This window comes from Bidens hawaiensis, unplaced genomic scaffold, assembly GCF_021521415.1.
Source record: "Bidens hawaiensis isolate Kalapana, Puna unplaced genomic scaffold, B.hawaiensis_p1.1 tig00054105_1, whole genome shotgun sequence".
Lineage (NCBI taxonomy): Eukaryota > Viridiplantae > Streptophyta > Magnoliopsida > Asterales > Asteraceae > Bidens > Bidens hawaiensis.
Genome location: NW_027499754.1, coordinates 21,792 through 35,541, shown reverse-complemented (window position 1 = coordinate 35,541; position 13,750 = coordinate 21,792). Strand labels below are relative to the sequence as shown.

General features: G+C 36.1%; 1 protein-coding gene across 1 annotated transcript; it reads right to left on the bottom strand.

Moving 5' to 3' along the window:
• Positions 1-3,659: 3,659 nt before the first annotated feature.
• LOC143600439 (uncharacterized) lies at positions 3,660-10,682 on the bottom strand. The gene is made up of 9 exons (XM_077078133.1): positions 10,434-10,682; positions 10,130-10,340; positions 9,944-10,034; positions 9,711-9,856; positions 5,915-6,158; positions 5,717-5,821; positions 5,463-5,645; positions 4,680-4,875; positions 3,660-4,394 (listed from the first exon to the last, which is right to left on the bottom strand). The coding sequence occupies exons 1-9, from the start codon at positions 10,663-10,665 to the stop codon at positions 3,910-3,912; spliced, it is 1,893 nt and encodes a 630-aa protein (XP_076934248.1). The 5' UTR covers positions 10,666-10,682; the 3' UTR covers positions 3,660-3,909.
• Positions 10,683-13,750: the final 3,068 nt, after the last annotated feature.

Genomic DNA, 13,750 nt, shown 5'->3' with positions numbered 1-13,750 from the left:
CGACAACACACACTTTTTTCACAGGAAAGATATTGGATATGAAAATGAGTCGGTTATTATATGTATGGCGTGGTTTATTCGGTTAATTCACCACATCCCTAACCTAAGCCAACCTGTGAAACGGTAGCCGAAGACATAACAATTCGGTAAAATAAAAACATATTCGGTTCAAGAAAATCTAGTGAAAGCCACCGATTCATCTAGTCTTCCATCATCACTCTGATACGTCTGAAACTAAATACTGGAGGCGGGAATCAGACTCCCGTCACATGAAACATCAAATCTCTCGCTTACCACTCCACCACCAACTCACTTCCTTAAATTGTATGCTTATTATTATTTGTAAAATATACATATTATATATTATATGACTAGAGACGAGTGAACTTCAATCTGAGCCATAGAAAATACCTGATGTAATCCTGACCATTGATATTGATGTAGCGGTTTTCATGGTGGTTTCTTGGATAACGATTAAAAAGCAGTTAATAATCCATCACGTGTAAATAGCTTGAAGGCGGTTCCAGGCAGAAGAGTGTGAATTAATCCTGGCCGGCCAATATAAATCCAAGATTGAATATTAACCGTTTGATAAGGATTAAAAAGCGGTTACTATTTACTCACATGTTTTTTTTCATCTTCTTTGATCGTGTGCTTCCAATGGCAGTTTCATAACTTTCTCATACGCTCCTGTTAACTCCCCACTCTCCTAAATTTAGGAAACAACCCGCTAAGGTGCGAGAATCAGTTCTCACCACTTCCATCTTCTTCTTCTTCTTCAAATAATATCACGGCTGCTGCATATTTCTCTAATATCTTGAACCTACATATGGTTTCTCCCGCGCTGCAATTAATAATGTTTTCGTGAACCACGTACACCATCACAGAGCATATTCCAGGTTCGTCTTTGTGAACCTACTTATAGTTATGAAACCACGCTCCAAAATCATCATCGTTGACGTGTTTGAGGTAAATATGCATATCTAAACACAATTATCAATCGTTTCAATTAATGAGAGTTTGTTTTTTTACCACGTGATGGTTCATCAAGCTGGGACGCTATTTATTGCGGTACTAAAAAATCTGCTTCTAGAAGCAGTGGTACGCGTTATCACTCGTCTGAGAATCAAGAGAAACACTTAAAGAAATTGACTACATTAAGGTATGATTTAATTGCATATACGGTCAGTTAGGGCATAAATCTTGCTATTGTACACTTATGTATTCAGTAAATTGACTTAATTATTGTCTTTAGTTGTTGTTAATTATAATGGTGTGCACAAAGTTTATAAAACGAGGCACACATGGATTCCTACATTCGAAGAAATCCATACCACCAGTATGATACCTTGTAAACGCACCGTCTTCGATCCCAGGTTTAGAACCCATAAGCGGTTCTCTTGCTTACATTCTCTTTTCTTTTTTCTTTCATAAACGTAAGTATTTGAAGTATTTCCCTATGGACCTTTTAAGGCAACTTGAAAATGTCAAAAAAATAATAAGTGCTGATCACATTTTTCAGGGTATATCTGTCTTTTTCAGTATGTAAATATATATATATTTTTTTTCTTTTTTTTGCTATAGATGAAGTGATTGTCACCATGCACTAGAGGCATATTTAAAATCAATGGGGGTTCAGAGTTACATTTAGGATCTGGTAATTACCATTTTGAATTTCAATTTGCTATTTTCATTTTTTTTATTTGTTTAATCTCAAATAAACTACATTGGATGCATCTGGTTATTGATATTAATTTTTTTATTACTCATGGAATTATTCTTATGCTGATAAAATATAATATGAAGTGCTTTTCTGAGTTAATTTATGTAATTACAATTTCAAAAGTAGAATTGCTATTTAATTTTTTTGTAGATTATTGCTCTAGATTTACAATATGTTGGCTTAATTATTTAGTTATGAATATATATATTGTTTTGCAGAGATATACCATTTGTTTATGCATCAATTCCAATTGTCAAGAAGATTATCTTAACAAAATGTAAAGAAGATGCTGAGATAGCTAAGGTGTGTCTCTATATTTTTGTAGATACCTGAGCTTCAACAAATTGACTGGTCCAACACACAATTCAACCCATACACTAAACTTTGACACCTTGATCAAATACTGTCCATGAATATAGGTTCCTAGGCAACAAGGTTGTTAATGATATACTCGAGTGGCTAAAATCTTCAAATAATTCTGTTTCTATGCTTTTATTGCTTTACTAGGTTTTTGAATATAGTACAGCTTCACCATCAGATCATCAGCATCAAAGTATCAAGCAGTTTTCAGTTCATTGGTTCACTTTTTAATTTGCGTCGGTTATTTATATTGGTGTATGTTTATGTGTTTTTCAGTTCTTTATGTATATCTAACAATATGTTTTGGTTCAAGATGTGTGCTCAATATATATAAATCTTACATCAAATGTGTTTGATTTATACATCAGTGTCCCTAAAAATAATAATTAGGAACATATTTTTTTAGAATATAAAACTTGAATAAATGTGACAAGTAATCATTTACCACTCAACGTCGAAAATATAAATTTACTCTTTGTTATATACATTAACTTGGAACATATTGTTATGTACATATGTTTTGATCATGCAACCTGTCAAAGACTTCTTTTAAATGGCCCAAGTTAATAAAAATACGTTTTTAATGGCCCAAGTTAATGTAAATACGTATTTATAGAGATTCAACTAATACTTCTTTTAAATGGCCCAAGTTAATGCAAATATGTTTTGATCATGTAACCTGTCAAAGACATTATTTTGACTTTGAACTCTTATCACAGGTTTAAATTTATGTTTGTAACATTGAAGACATAGTTAAGGAACACTATTGCATCAACAAATACGCCATATGTGATCTTTTATTACTTTAAACGTTTACAACTCTTTTTTTTAATTTCTTTTTGTTTTTTTTTCTTGCTATGTAAACTCTTATTGATTTATTTGTGCGCTATGTTACATTGTTTACACTAATGTCTGTGTTTTATAATATATATAAGAAAAATACTTACACAAATGTTTCACATATATTGAATTCTTGATTTTAAACTTTTGTAAATTGACAACTTTATTACAATTAATGTAGTCATTACATTTTCATGTTATTCTTCCCGTCCATCGGACGGTAATATACTAGTTATAATGGTTTGTTTAAGTGATGGTAAAATAATGTATGTATAATGTTACCATTACCAAAGCCTTTTTCTACCATAATCAATTAAGTTAAATTATTTACGTTCCATATAGGTGGCGTTTTTACATCAAAATTTTGACATGTCAACTCTTTTAAAATTATAATTACAAAGGTTAGAAAACATAAAATTTATGTATTCAACCCATTTATGAATCGTTGACCTGTTTTATAAGTTTATTACAACGTGTTTATAACCCGTCCACCCATTTATATCAACCTATTTTGATTTATTTTGACAACCATGTTAAATAAGTCATACCGGGTTACACGTCTTTAAATATATGTACGTCATATCGGAAAAACCCTTTAATTTTTCTAAAGGTTATATAGGTTGAAATCTCAATCGACCCGTAAAAATTTTTTGACACTGACTGTCTTTGACCTCTGTGAATTTTTTTACTGGGTACGCCATAATTACCGCACTAAAACACATGATTTATCTTGGTGGGGTACATCAACCAACAACATACCTAATTACACATCTAACAAATCAATGAAAAAGTAGAGATCTCTATTAAAAAATATAGTAATCTTTTCACTAAGGTTTTCATTATCATTTCCCCTTAATTATTGTCACATAAAACACTTTTGAAAATTGAAACCAGAGAAAAATGACACCCATTATTAAATTTAAATACTAATACACCTCACTCACATTTTCTCATAGCAAACAAAGTTTTCAATTCAATACATTTCACTATTCTCTCCTAGCCTCAGTAGTGAGTCCAAACCCGAACGGGTACAACGGGTCATAATGCGGGTCACCAACGTTCATTGGCAACTGATCAACCGACTTGAACCAAGTTCGCGCAAGCTTACCCGTAAAACCATAATCACCAAACAAAACATCCGTGACACCTTGACCCTCAGTTCCCGGAAGCCAAGCAGCCACAAGTGCATCTATAGTTTCCACATACGGCTGCACCACTACTGGCCGGCCCGTGATCAACACTACAACACATTTAACCGAACCACATACCCTCTTGATCGTGCTCGGTCCTGGCTCAGGGATGGTCAGGTTTGAGCTGTCCCCAAATAACTCCGCATATGGAGGCTCACCCACCACAACTATCGAGTAGTCAAACTTATTAGAATTAATAAATGCGGCATCCGGATTCTCGTTGTACACCACTTGAGTTGTTGGATCAACTGCAACTTTTATAGCAGATAATATTGTGGTGCCTGCAAGATTAAAATTTTGTGTCAAGATTTTATAAAGATAATATTTTTAGGTGATTTAAGTGCTCAAGATCAAAACATTGTGCTCAAGATTTTAGAAAGATAATATTTTTATGTGTTTTAAGTGCTCAAGATCAAAACTTTATATTCAAGATTTTATAACAAATAAAATTTTTTAGGTGTTTTAACTTTTAAGTGTTCAAGATCAAAACTTTGTGTTTAAGATTTTAAAAAGATAATATTTTTAGGTGAAATAACTCAATAAGTGTTTATAAGTTGACAATGTACCTATGGTATGATTATTTCCTGAAACGCCTTGCCATTGGATGGTCCATCCTCCACATTGGTAACCAAGATTATCCGCGTGGGACCCGGCAACGAGTATCTTTGATGCCTTCTTAGACAGTGGATTATCTAAAGATTTACCATTTTTTAATAACACGAGAGTTTTCCTCACGGATTCTCTAGCTAGATCACGGTGCTCCTGTTTGTGTGTTCATATAGTCGATAAAGGTTACTTTTCAATAAGTTTCAAGTTATATCATTTAGGATGTTAAATGGTTCGTGTTGGTGGGTCCAACCTAACACGGACCTGGAAATTTGAAACAAACACGACATAAGCCTGAAAAACGTCTCAAACAAAAACCTGAACATGATCACGACCAGTTTAACACAATTTTTTTAATCTTTCTTTTTTTCACATATTTATTAAACTTACAATTTTACAACAAAAATTACAAATGTAATTAAAACAATTACATTTAAGTTATAAAATTGTATGTAAATTTCTGTTTTAAGTTTTAAATTTGAAATTTGGGCATAACTTACCTAACAATTTACTTGATACCATAAAACACATTTAGAGAGATTAAAAAAAAACGGGTTAAATGTGTCAACCCAAGAACCGGGCAGGCTGACTCAAACACAACCTGATTAGCTAAACAGGTCCACTGTTTCGACCCGAAACAGACCCGGACCCATTTATCCTAAACCCAAACCAAAATGAGTTAGGTCTGTGTCGTGTTTCATGTCATGTCAGAAATTTACACAAATGCTGACTCGGTTTAATACCTGAGATCCGAGGTACTTAGCCATGCTGTAATCCGCCAACGGGTTTTCAAACAAACCCATGGTGAACTTGACCCGTAGAATCCTCTTAACCGCATCGTCTACACGGCTCATGGGTATAAACTTATTCTTGACTAGGTAAGTTAGACGAGTGATGAACTCTTGGTAGTTGAATCCTATCATGAACTGTATATGGTCAACATGTTAAAAAGACTTTAAAAAGTCAAACCTTTTAAGAATATCACAAGGAAACCAACCATGTCTATGCCAGCATTCATCCCGGCTACGATAGAATATGTATAGTTAGCATTTGGTGGATTAGTGATCCTATCTATCCCTTGAAAATCAGATATAACAAAACCCTGAAGTCAAAGTCAACACAAAAGCTTATGACTTGATGCATATTTGTTTAAAAATTGAAGTCATTTAATGTGATTCAAGAAGCAGATATTTACTCTGAAGTTGAGTGTGTTTTTAAGGTAATCAGTGACAAGGTAACGGTTTGTGTGCATTTTAACTCCGTTCCAACTAGAATACGAGGTCATAATAGTAGATACACCCTTGATGATTGAATCTAAGTATGCTGGCATGTGTATACTAAATAACCCTTTCGCGTCTATGATCGTGTTGCCCTGGTCTTTGCCTAAGTGGGTCCCACCGTCACCCAAATAGTGTTTAGCGCACGCTGCTATCTTTGTTCTGTGCAAAATGAAATCAATGCATGTGTTGAAAGTAACCAAAATCTCTTATTAATACATAAAACCTTCTAAATTTTCTTATTAAAGATTTAGATTAAAATCATAACGATATTGTCTTTGTAATCTTAAAGCATTAACTGTTAACAAAAGATGGACGAAAAATATGTTTGTAGGTTAACGCAACTTGTTTTGACCCGTTACCGCCCACGATTTCAGATGTTTAAAAGCTAAGACAAAAGCTTTTGTTTTTTAATCATAGATATTAAAACAGAAGTAAGCACTACATCAAGATCAAAGACTAAATCTTTAAACCATGTCAGCCTTTCAAGATTATAGCATGTAACATCCCGAAATTTCAAGATAATATTAATTATATTACTTAATCATAGAGGGAAAGTTTACTCGGGTTATCAGGAAATAAATAAAAGAATAGGGGTTGGTATGGGTCGGGCTAGTGTCGGGTAATGGACGTTGGTTATGGATTTGGATTAATTGAGATAGGTTAAATGAGAATGGGATTTCGGGGATATAAATACCCCCAAAATCCCAAAATTTATTCATTTTCACCAAACTCCCTAACACACACACCACACACATACCGCCGCCGGACCGAAGGCAGATCCGGGCAGATCCGGCAGACCCGAGTGAGAGAGAGAGCGATTAGTGGTGATAAGCAAGTAAACGAGATCCAAACAAGCTCAAAAAGGTATGATTCTTGATCTTTGAAGTTTAAAGATCCGAGCTTTTAGTGTATAAACGACCGAAAATGGTCGGGAAGCGTAGTGGGTGATGTTGAACCGTAACAAGGGTGTTAAAATCGCTCGAAATGTTGGACAGAAACCGAAACTGCGGCTATCTGGGCAACTTCGCTTTCATCTGGGCAACTTCGCCTTCATCAGGGCAACTTCGCCTTCAACGCGACGAACTTCGCCTGCAAGCTAAGTTCGCCTGATGAACTTCGCCTGCAAGCGAAGTTCGCCTGATGGCAACTTCGCTGTAAAGTTAAGTTCGCCTGATGATAACTTCGCCTGAAGCCAAGTTCGCCTAAGGTTTAACTTCGCCTGAAGCCAAGTTCGCCTAAGGTTTAACTTCGCCTGAAGCCAAGTTCGCCTAAGGTTTAACTTCGCCTGAAGCCAAGTTCGCCTAAGGTTTAACTTCGCCTGAAGCTAAGTTCGCCTGAGGTTTAACTTCGCCTAAAGCCAAGTTCGATTAGAAAATAAATTAAAAACCTAATGGAAAATGTGTTAAGACAGTTAATGTAAATAAAATTTTTCCAAGCTGACCTGGCAGCTCGACCCCAGCCAGGGGCTCTGCCCCTTGGACCCTGCTAGGGGCTGCCGCCCCTAGACCCCGCTGCCAGGGGCTGCCGCCCCTAGACCCCGCTGCCAGGGGCGCTGCCCCCGGACCCCCGTTCGTTGTGGGTAGTAGTTAAGACTGGAAAGATGATATGAGTAGTGATAGTTGTTTGATACGTGTAACTTGTACAGTCAGCCGAGCTCAGTTAAAGAAGGGATTTACAGCTATCAGAAGAAAGAAGCAGAGTTCAGGTGAGTTTCTAGCCCCATTCCTTGTTATGTTTTCGGGGCTGTGTGCATACTCGATGTGTTGTTAATACATTTATCCTAAGTGATAAGTGTATGTCATATGTGATATGTGTGATAGATATGAATGATTGTTTGTCGGTACGCGAACGATCTTCGGATATTGCGCGTACTGTCAGGTTAAAAGTAAAGGTACGAATATTATATATCGAAGATGTATGAATATTTCAAATGAATACTTGTCGGGGCGTGAACGATCTTCGGATATTGCACGTAACGACAAGGGGTATGGTTGTTAAATGAATGAGGTAAAGAATGCCTAGAGTGTTCTTATGTTATAATGTAAGTATGTGTATATAGGCACACGAATGGCATGTGAGTTCTACGTTCGACATAGTAAATTAGGATGGCAAATCCCTCTAGCTTCTGTCGGACATAGACTCGGCTGGTAATGGCGTAGTTAAGGACTGCGAGCCTTATACGTGAAGTAGATGATATATGTAAACGTAGATAAGGACTGCGAACCTTATACGTAATGTAGATAGGCGTCAGCATAGGAAAGGACTGTGAACCTTATACGTGCTGTATTTGTAGCATAGGGGAGGACTGCGAACCTCGTACGTGCTATGAATTAGGTTGCAACATAGGGAAGGACTGCGAACCTTGTACGTGTTGTGGATGTATTTCAGCATAGGAAAGGACTGTGAACCTTATGCGTGCTGATTTTGTAGCATAGGGGAGGACTGCGAACCTCGTACGTGCTATGAATTAGGTTGCAGCATAGGAAAGGACTGTGAATCTTATACATGCTGATTTTGTAGCATAGGGGAGGACTGCGAACCTCGTACGTGCTATGAATTAGGTTGCAACATAGGGAAGGACTGCGAACCTTGTACGTGTTGTGGATGTACTATGGTATAGGGAAGGACCGCGATCCTTGTACGTACCATAAATGGTGAACATAGGTAAGGACTGCGAACCTTGTACGTGTTCACGACCTTGAGTACAGGTATAGACGGTGAACTATGAACGTACTCTCGGTAGACTGAGGTTAGTGATTGTAGATATGTATGTATGTATGATAGCATGTATGTATGTAGAACAGAAGGGTAACTAGTGAAGTGTGGATATGTATCTACATATATGTATGTATGTGTATGTATTGTATGGCGTTCGATTAACTAGAACTCACTCAGCGTAGCTGACTTTTAGTATGCACGCAGGTGAGCTGATTATAGAGTTAGCATGAGGTTGACACACGGCATGGATTGAACGGCTGGCATCTGAAGAAAGAAGTAAAGATGTTTTAAATATAAAGTTTTGTGTTATGGTATCAAAGAAAAGATTTAATGTTTGTAACAAATGATTGATGTTTTATATTCCGCGAAAAGTTTTAATAAACTCTGATTTGAAGGACTGTGTTTATGAGTAAATCCGACGCTAAAGTAGGGCTACCGGGTTCAGGGCCTTACATAGCAAGTGGAAGACATGGCCCATAGCATTAGCAATTAAAGTCTCATTTTTCTCAAAACAATCATTGTTGACCTAAAGTGCATATAGTTGACCAATATGGGTCTAATGATATCTTTCAAATTTGTGCGTATAGCATGACATCATTCCTAGTAGGGGTGTGCATGGGTCAAACCAAACTAAAAAACGAAATTTCAGTTGAGTTTTTAAAAAATGTTCGGTTTCGTTTTTTGGGTTTCAGTTTTTTCTGTTTTGGTTTGGTTCGGTTTCGGTTTTTTGGCTTGAAATTTTTGGGACGAAAAGAATTGGCCCAAAAGAATTAAATTAGGCCAAATCTTTTGTTAACTAATACCTAATTGATTATTATACATTTTTGCTAAGTTACTTAAAAAAAACTAGGTTCAGTTCGGTTTCTATGAAAACATAACCAAACCGTCGGTTTTTTTTTTCCGGTTCGGTTATCTTGGTTTCGGATCAGTTTTATCGGTCATGCACACCCCTAACTCTTAGGTAGTTTATACTAAAAAGGTCAACGAACTTACTGTCCACCGACAAAAGGAACACCCTTTCTTGAACCAGCAGGGATATCTCCTTGTAAGCCCGGTATAATATCAGTAATCAACTTAACAATTTTCGGATCTTCGCTATAACTCTCGTAGCAACGACCCCATCTCGGATCTCTACACACCTATTTAGCAAAAACTAAAATTTATTAAAAAGATTGCATCTTTTTACATTAGCAGTAAAAGCAAGCAGTAACTTTTATTCAACTTACTGCAATACAAGGTGAAAAGGTATATTGTATGCCAGTGGCTCTAACTTCAAGTGCAGTTACAGCTCCAATCTTCTTAAGCAAAACAGGATCCCTGTTCAGTTGTACATTATGCATTGAAACTTGTACATTGTTACTAATTATACATTACTAATTACTTGTCAATATGTTTTTTCTTAAAAGACTTGCCTGGTAACTCCAAGACCAATATTATGAGGAAAGATTGTAGCTTTATAAACATTACTATGACCATGAACAGCATCAATCCCATATATCAATGGTATCCCCAAACGAGTCGATAACGCGCCTTTTTGGAGATCGTTGACCATGTCCACCCATGTTTTTGGTGATGCTTGTTCTGCTGGAAGACTCCCTTGTATTGGCACAGTCAAAACACTCCCTGAATATTGTCACAAAGTTATTATTTAAAGGTTGATTATATTAAAGAACAAAGGATATAATAATTAGAGGTTTGCATGAATTATTGTTGTACCAAGAAAGTACTTCTTGATGACATCATTGGATACAACTGATCTATCAGCTTGAGTCATCTGGCCAATCTTTTCTTCTAATGTCATTCTTTTCATTAAATCTTTAATCCGAACACCGATACGTTGTTTCGGATCTTTGTATTTGAAGTACTCAGCTTCAGCAGCCATGGAAGCCCACAAACACATGATCATAATCATCAAAACTGAAGCTTTCCACATGTTCTTGACATTCATTGTGAATTTGGAGTATGATCTTCCTATTTCAAGAATGATGATATTTAAAGAATATGCAAAACTTTTCCAACATCAAGCTTCATTTTTTATAATTTCAAGAGCCAAATAATGTGATTTTAAACTTCAAAACTGACAACAAAGTTAATGGATAAAGACAAATAATTGAAATCAGCACTGATATGTGACAATTGGCACAACAACAACAACAAAAAAAAAAATAATAAATCTGGGAAATTGGAATTTTTAAGCAATAAATACATATATTGAAGAAATCAACAATGAAGAATTGAAGATGCCATAAATATTGTGGGAAGTATTTACTTACAGAGATGATGGATGAGAGAGCCTGCAGAGAGTGAGAGAACTTATTCTAAAGTAAATTAAACAAAAATGGTCCAAATATATATAAAGTTATGAAAAATGATTCTTGTAAGTATAAGTTTGAGTCTTACTTAATATGGGTAGTTATTTAACAAAGTGTTAAACCTTAAACAGGAAAACTTTACCCTTTTGTTTTATTTATTACATATAAAGTCTATCTGAACCATTTTTGTAGTGATTGTATTATTGTAATATATCAAACTTTGTTATAAGGTTTTATTTGGAATAAGTATTTGATGAAAGGGAAGAAATTTGTTACAGTTGTGAACATAAGATGTTGTTAGGCGTGCAGCCTTGCACGCAAAACCCATATTTAATCTTAATTTAATGTATTATCATGGAGTACTTGTAAGGCCCCATTGCCGGTAGCCCTACTTTCGTGTTGGGTTTACTCATAAACACAGTTCTAAATATCAGAGTTAATTAAAACATTCGCGGAATATAAAAGCTTTCATAAAACATTTCATAGCAAAACACATCTTGTCTTAAAACGTCATCTTATCTTTCAAAATAAACAAAACATTAAACTTAAACGTCTTGAGTCTTCTGATGCCAGCCTCTTATTCAGTGCCACGTGTCTCCTCAAGCGAGCTGCCTCATCCTACTCACCTGCGTGCATACTAAAAGTCAGCTACGCTGAGTGAGTTCTAGTTAATCATACATTATACAATACACACAAACTTATATTCTTTCATTCATACTTTCATACTTTCTTTTGTATTAACTTGCTTTCATATCTTACGTTATAAAGAGCATTAAGCCCTACATTCCTAGAGTATTATTAGGGCTCGGTACCCTCCTTCCTCGAGTATTATTAGGGCTCGGTACCCTCCTTCCTCGAGTATTATTAGGGCTCAGTACCCTCTTTCCTCGAGTATTATTAGGGCTCGGTACCCTCTTTCCTCGAATATTAGTAGGGTTCGGTTCCCTAGTTCTCGAATATTAGTAGGGTTCGATTCCCTCTTCGTTACCATACAACCATACATCATACCTCGAGTATTATTAGGGCCCGGTACCCTCTTCGTAACCATACAACCATCATTTCCTTCTTTTATTAACTTTATCACATTCATACACATAAGCATACATATCATACTTACCTTATACATAGCGTTATAACCTGACAGTACGTGCAATATCCGAAGATCGTTCACGTACCATCAGGCAATCATTTATACATTTCACATTATTCACATAAGGCATACATTTATCTCTTAGGATAAGCGTATTAACAAACATATTGAGTATGCACACAGCCCCGAAAACATAACACATAAATGGGGCTAGAAACTCACCTGAATCCTGTTACGCTCTCCGTTAATCGTTATTCCCTTCTTGAGCTGTGCACGGCTAACTGTATAATATTTACACGTATCAATTAACTACTACTATTCATGTTGTATTTCTATCTTTATATAACCCACAACGAACGGGGGTCCGGGGGCAGCGCCCCTGGCAGCGGGGTTCTAGGGGCGGCAGCCCCTAGCAGGGTCCAAGGGGCAGAGCCCCTGGCTGGGGTCGAGCTGCCAGGTCAGCTTGGAAAAATTTTATTTTCATTAACTGTCTTAACACATTTTTCATTAGGTTTTTAATTTATTTTTCTAATTTGCTAGCTCCAACGAACTTATCATTAAGCGAACTTAACAATAAGCGAACTTACTGTAAGCGAACTTGTATTAGGCGAAGTTATCAGTTAGGCGAACTTAGCCTTAGGCGAAGTTATCAGTTAGGCGAACTTAGCCTTAGGCGAAGTTATCAGTTAGGCGAACTTAGCCTTAGGCGAAGTTATCAGTTAGGCGAACTTGCCTGCAAGCGAAGTTAAGCTTGCAGGCGAAGTTAAGCTTTGCAGGCGAAGTTGTGCAGCAGCCCCGCTGTTCATCCTTAATCCCTAAAATCATCATCGTTTTAACGTGAAACTCTTGGATACGATATTTAACCAACTCGCGATCAATCCTATGGTCGTTTTTGGATATGGTTTGACCCGAAAACACGTAAAGTTTGGGCATTTAAGTTCAAAAACGTTCAATACTAGTGTTAAGGGTTCATTAACCGAGCCGTTTCCATTTTCAGGTTCATTACACTCGTATTTATCATCAAGTTTACAACTTTATGTTTCGTTTATACCCGATCTACTCTCGTTCTAAGTTTCAATGCTAAACGTTTATAAAAACGTAAACTTTAAGATCAAAACGTACCTTTTATACGTTCGGTGTGATCGCGGTTTGCTTGGTTATCTCGTATATTGAAGATCTAATAGTGGTCGGCTTGATTTTTTTGGACTCGAATCCGCTCCCTCTCTCTCGGCCGTATGAGGTGTAGTGTATGTGTGTGTTTTTGAGTGTGTAGAGATTTATGAAAGATGGAAATGATAGTTAGGGTTTTAGGATGGTTTAAGGGGATATTTATATCCCTTAAGCCCATGGACCTAAGGCCCATTACCCTTAATTCATCTTAATTAATCTAAGTCCATGATCCGTTCTTGTTTAATATTAGCTAATATTATTAAATACCGGACCATTCAACGAAATCTTTCTTTAATTTAATATTATAAAATTTAGGATGTTACAGTACTTAAACAAAAAAAAGTCATACTTTAAATGACATAAGCCTTAAATCTTCATGAAGTAATATAAATATATCATATCCTAAGTTATGTATATGGCCATTAACTGACCCATTCATATTTTCATATATTTCTAGCTTT

Coding starts and splice junctions, on each gene's coding strand:
- LOC143600439 (XM_077078133.1), bottom strand. CDS start 10,665: ATGAATGTCAAGAACATGTGGAAAGCTTCAGTTTTGATGATTATGATC. Junction 6,159..9,710: donor GTTCCTTTTGTCGGTGGACA/GTAAGTTCGTTG, acceptor CATTTTGCACAG/AACAAAGATAGCAGCGTGCG. Junction 4,395..4,679: donor AGGAAATAATCATACCATAG/GTACATTGTCAA, acceptor TTAATCTTGCAG/GCACCACAATATTATCTGCT.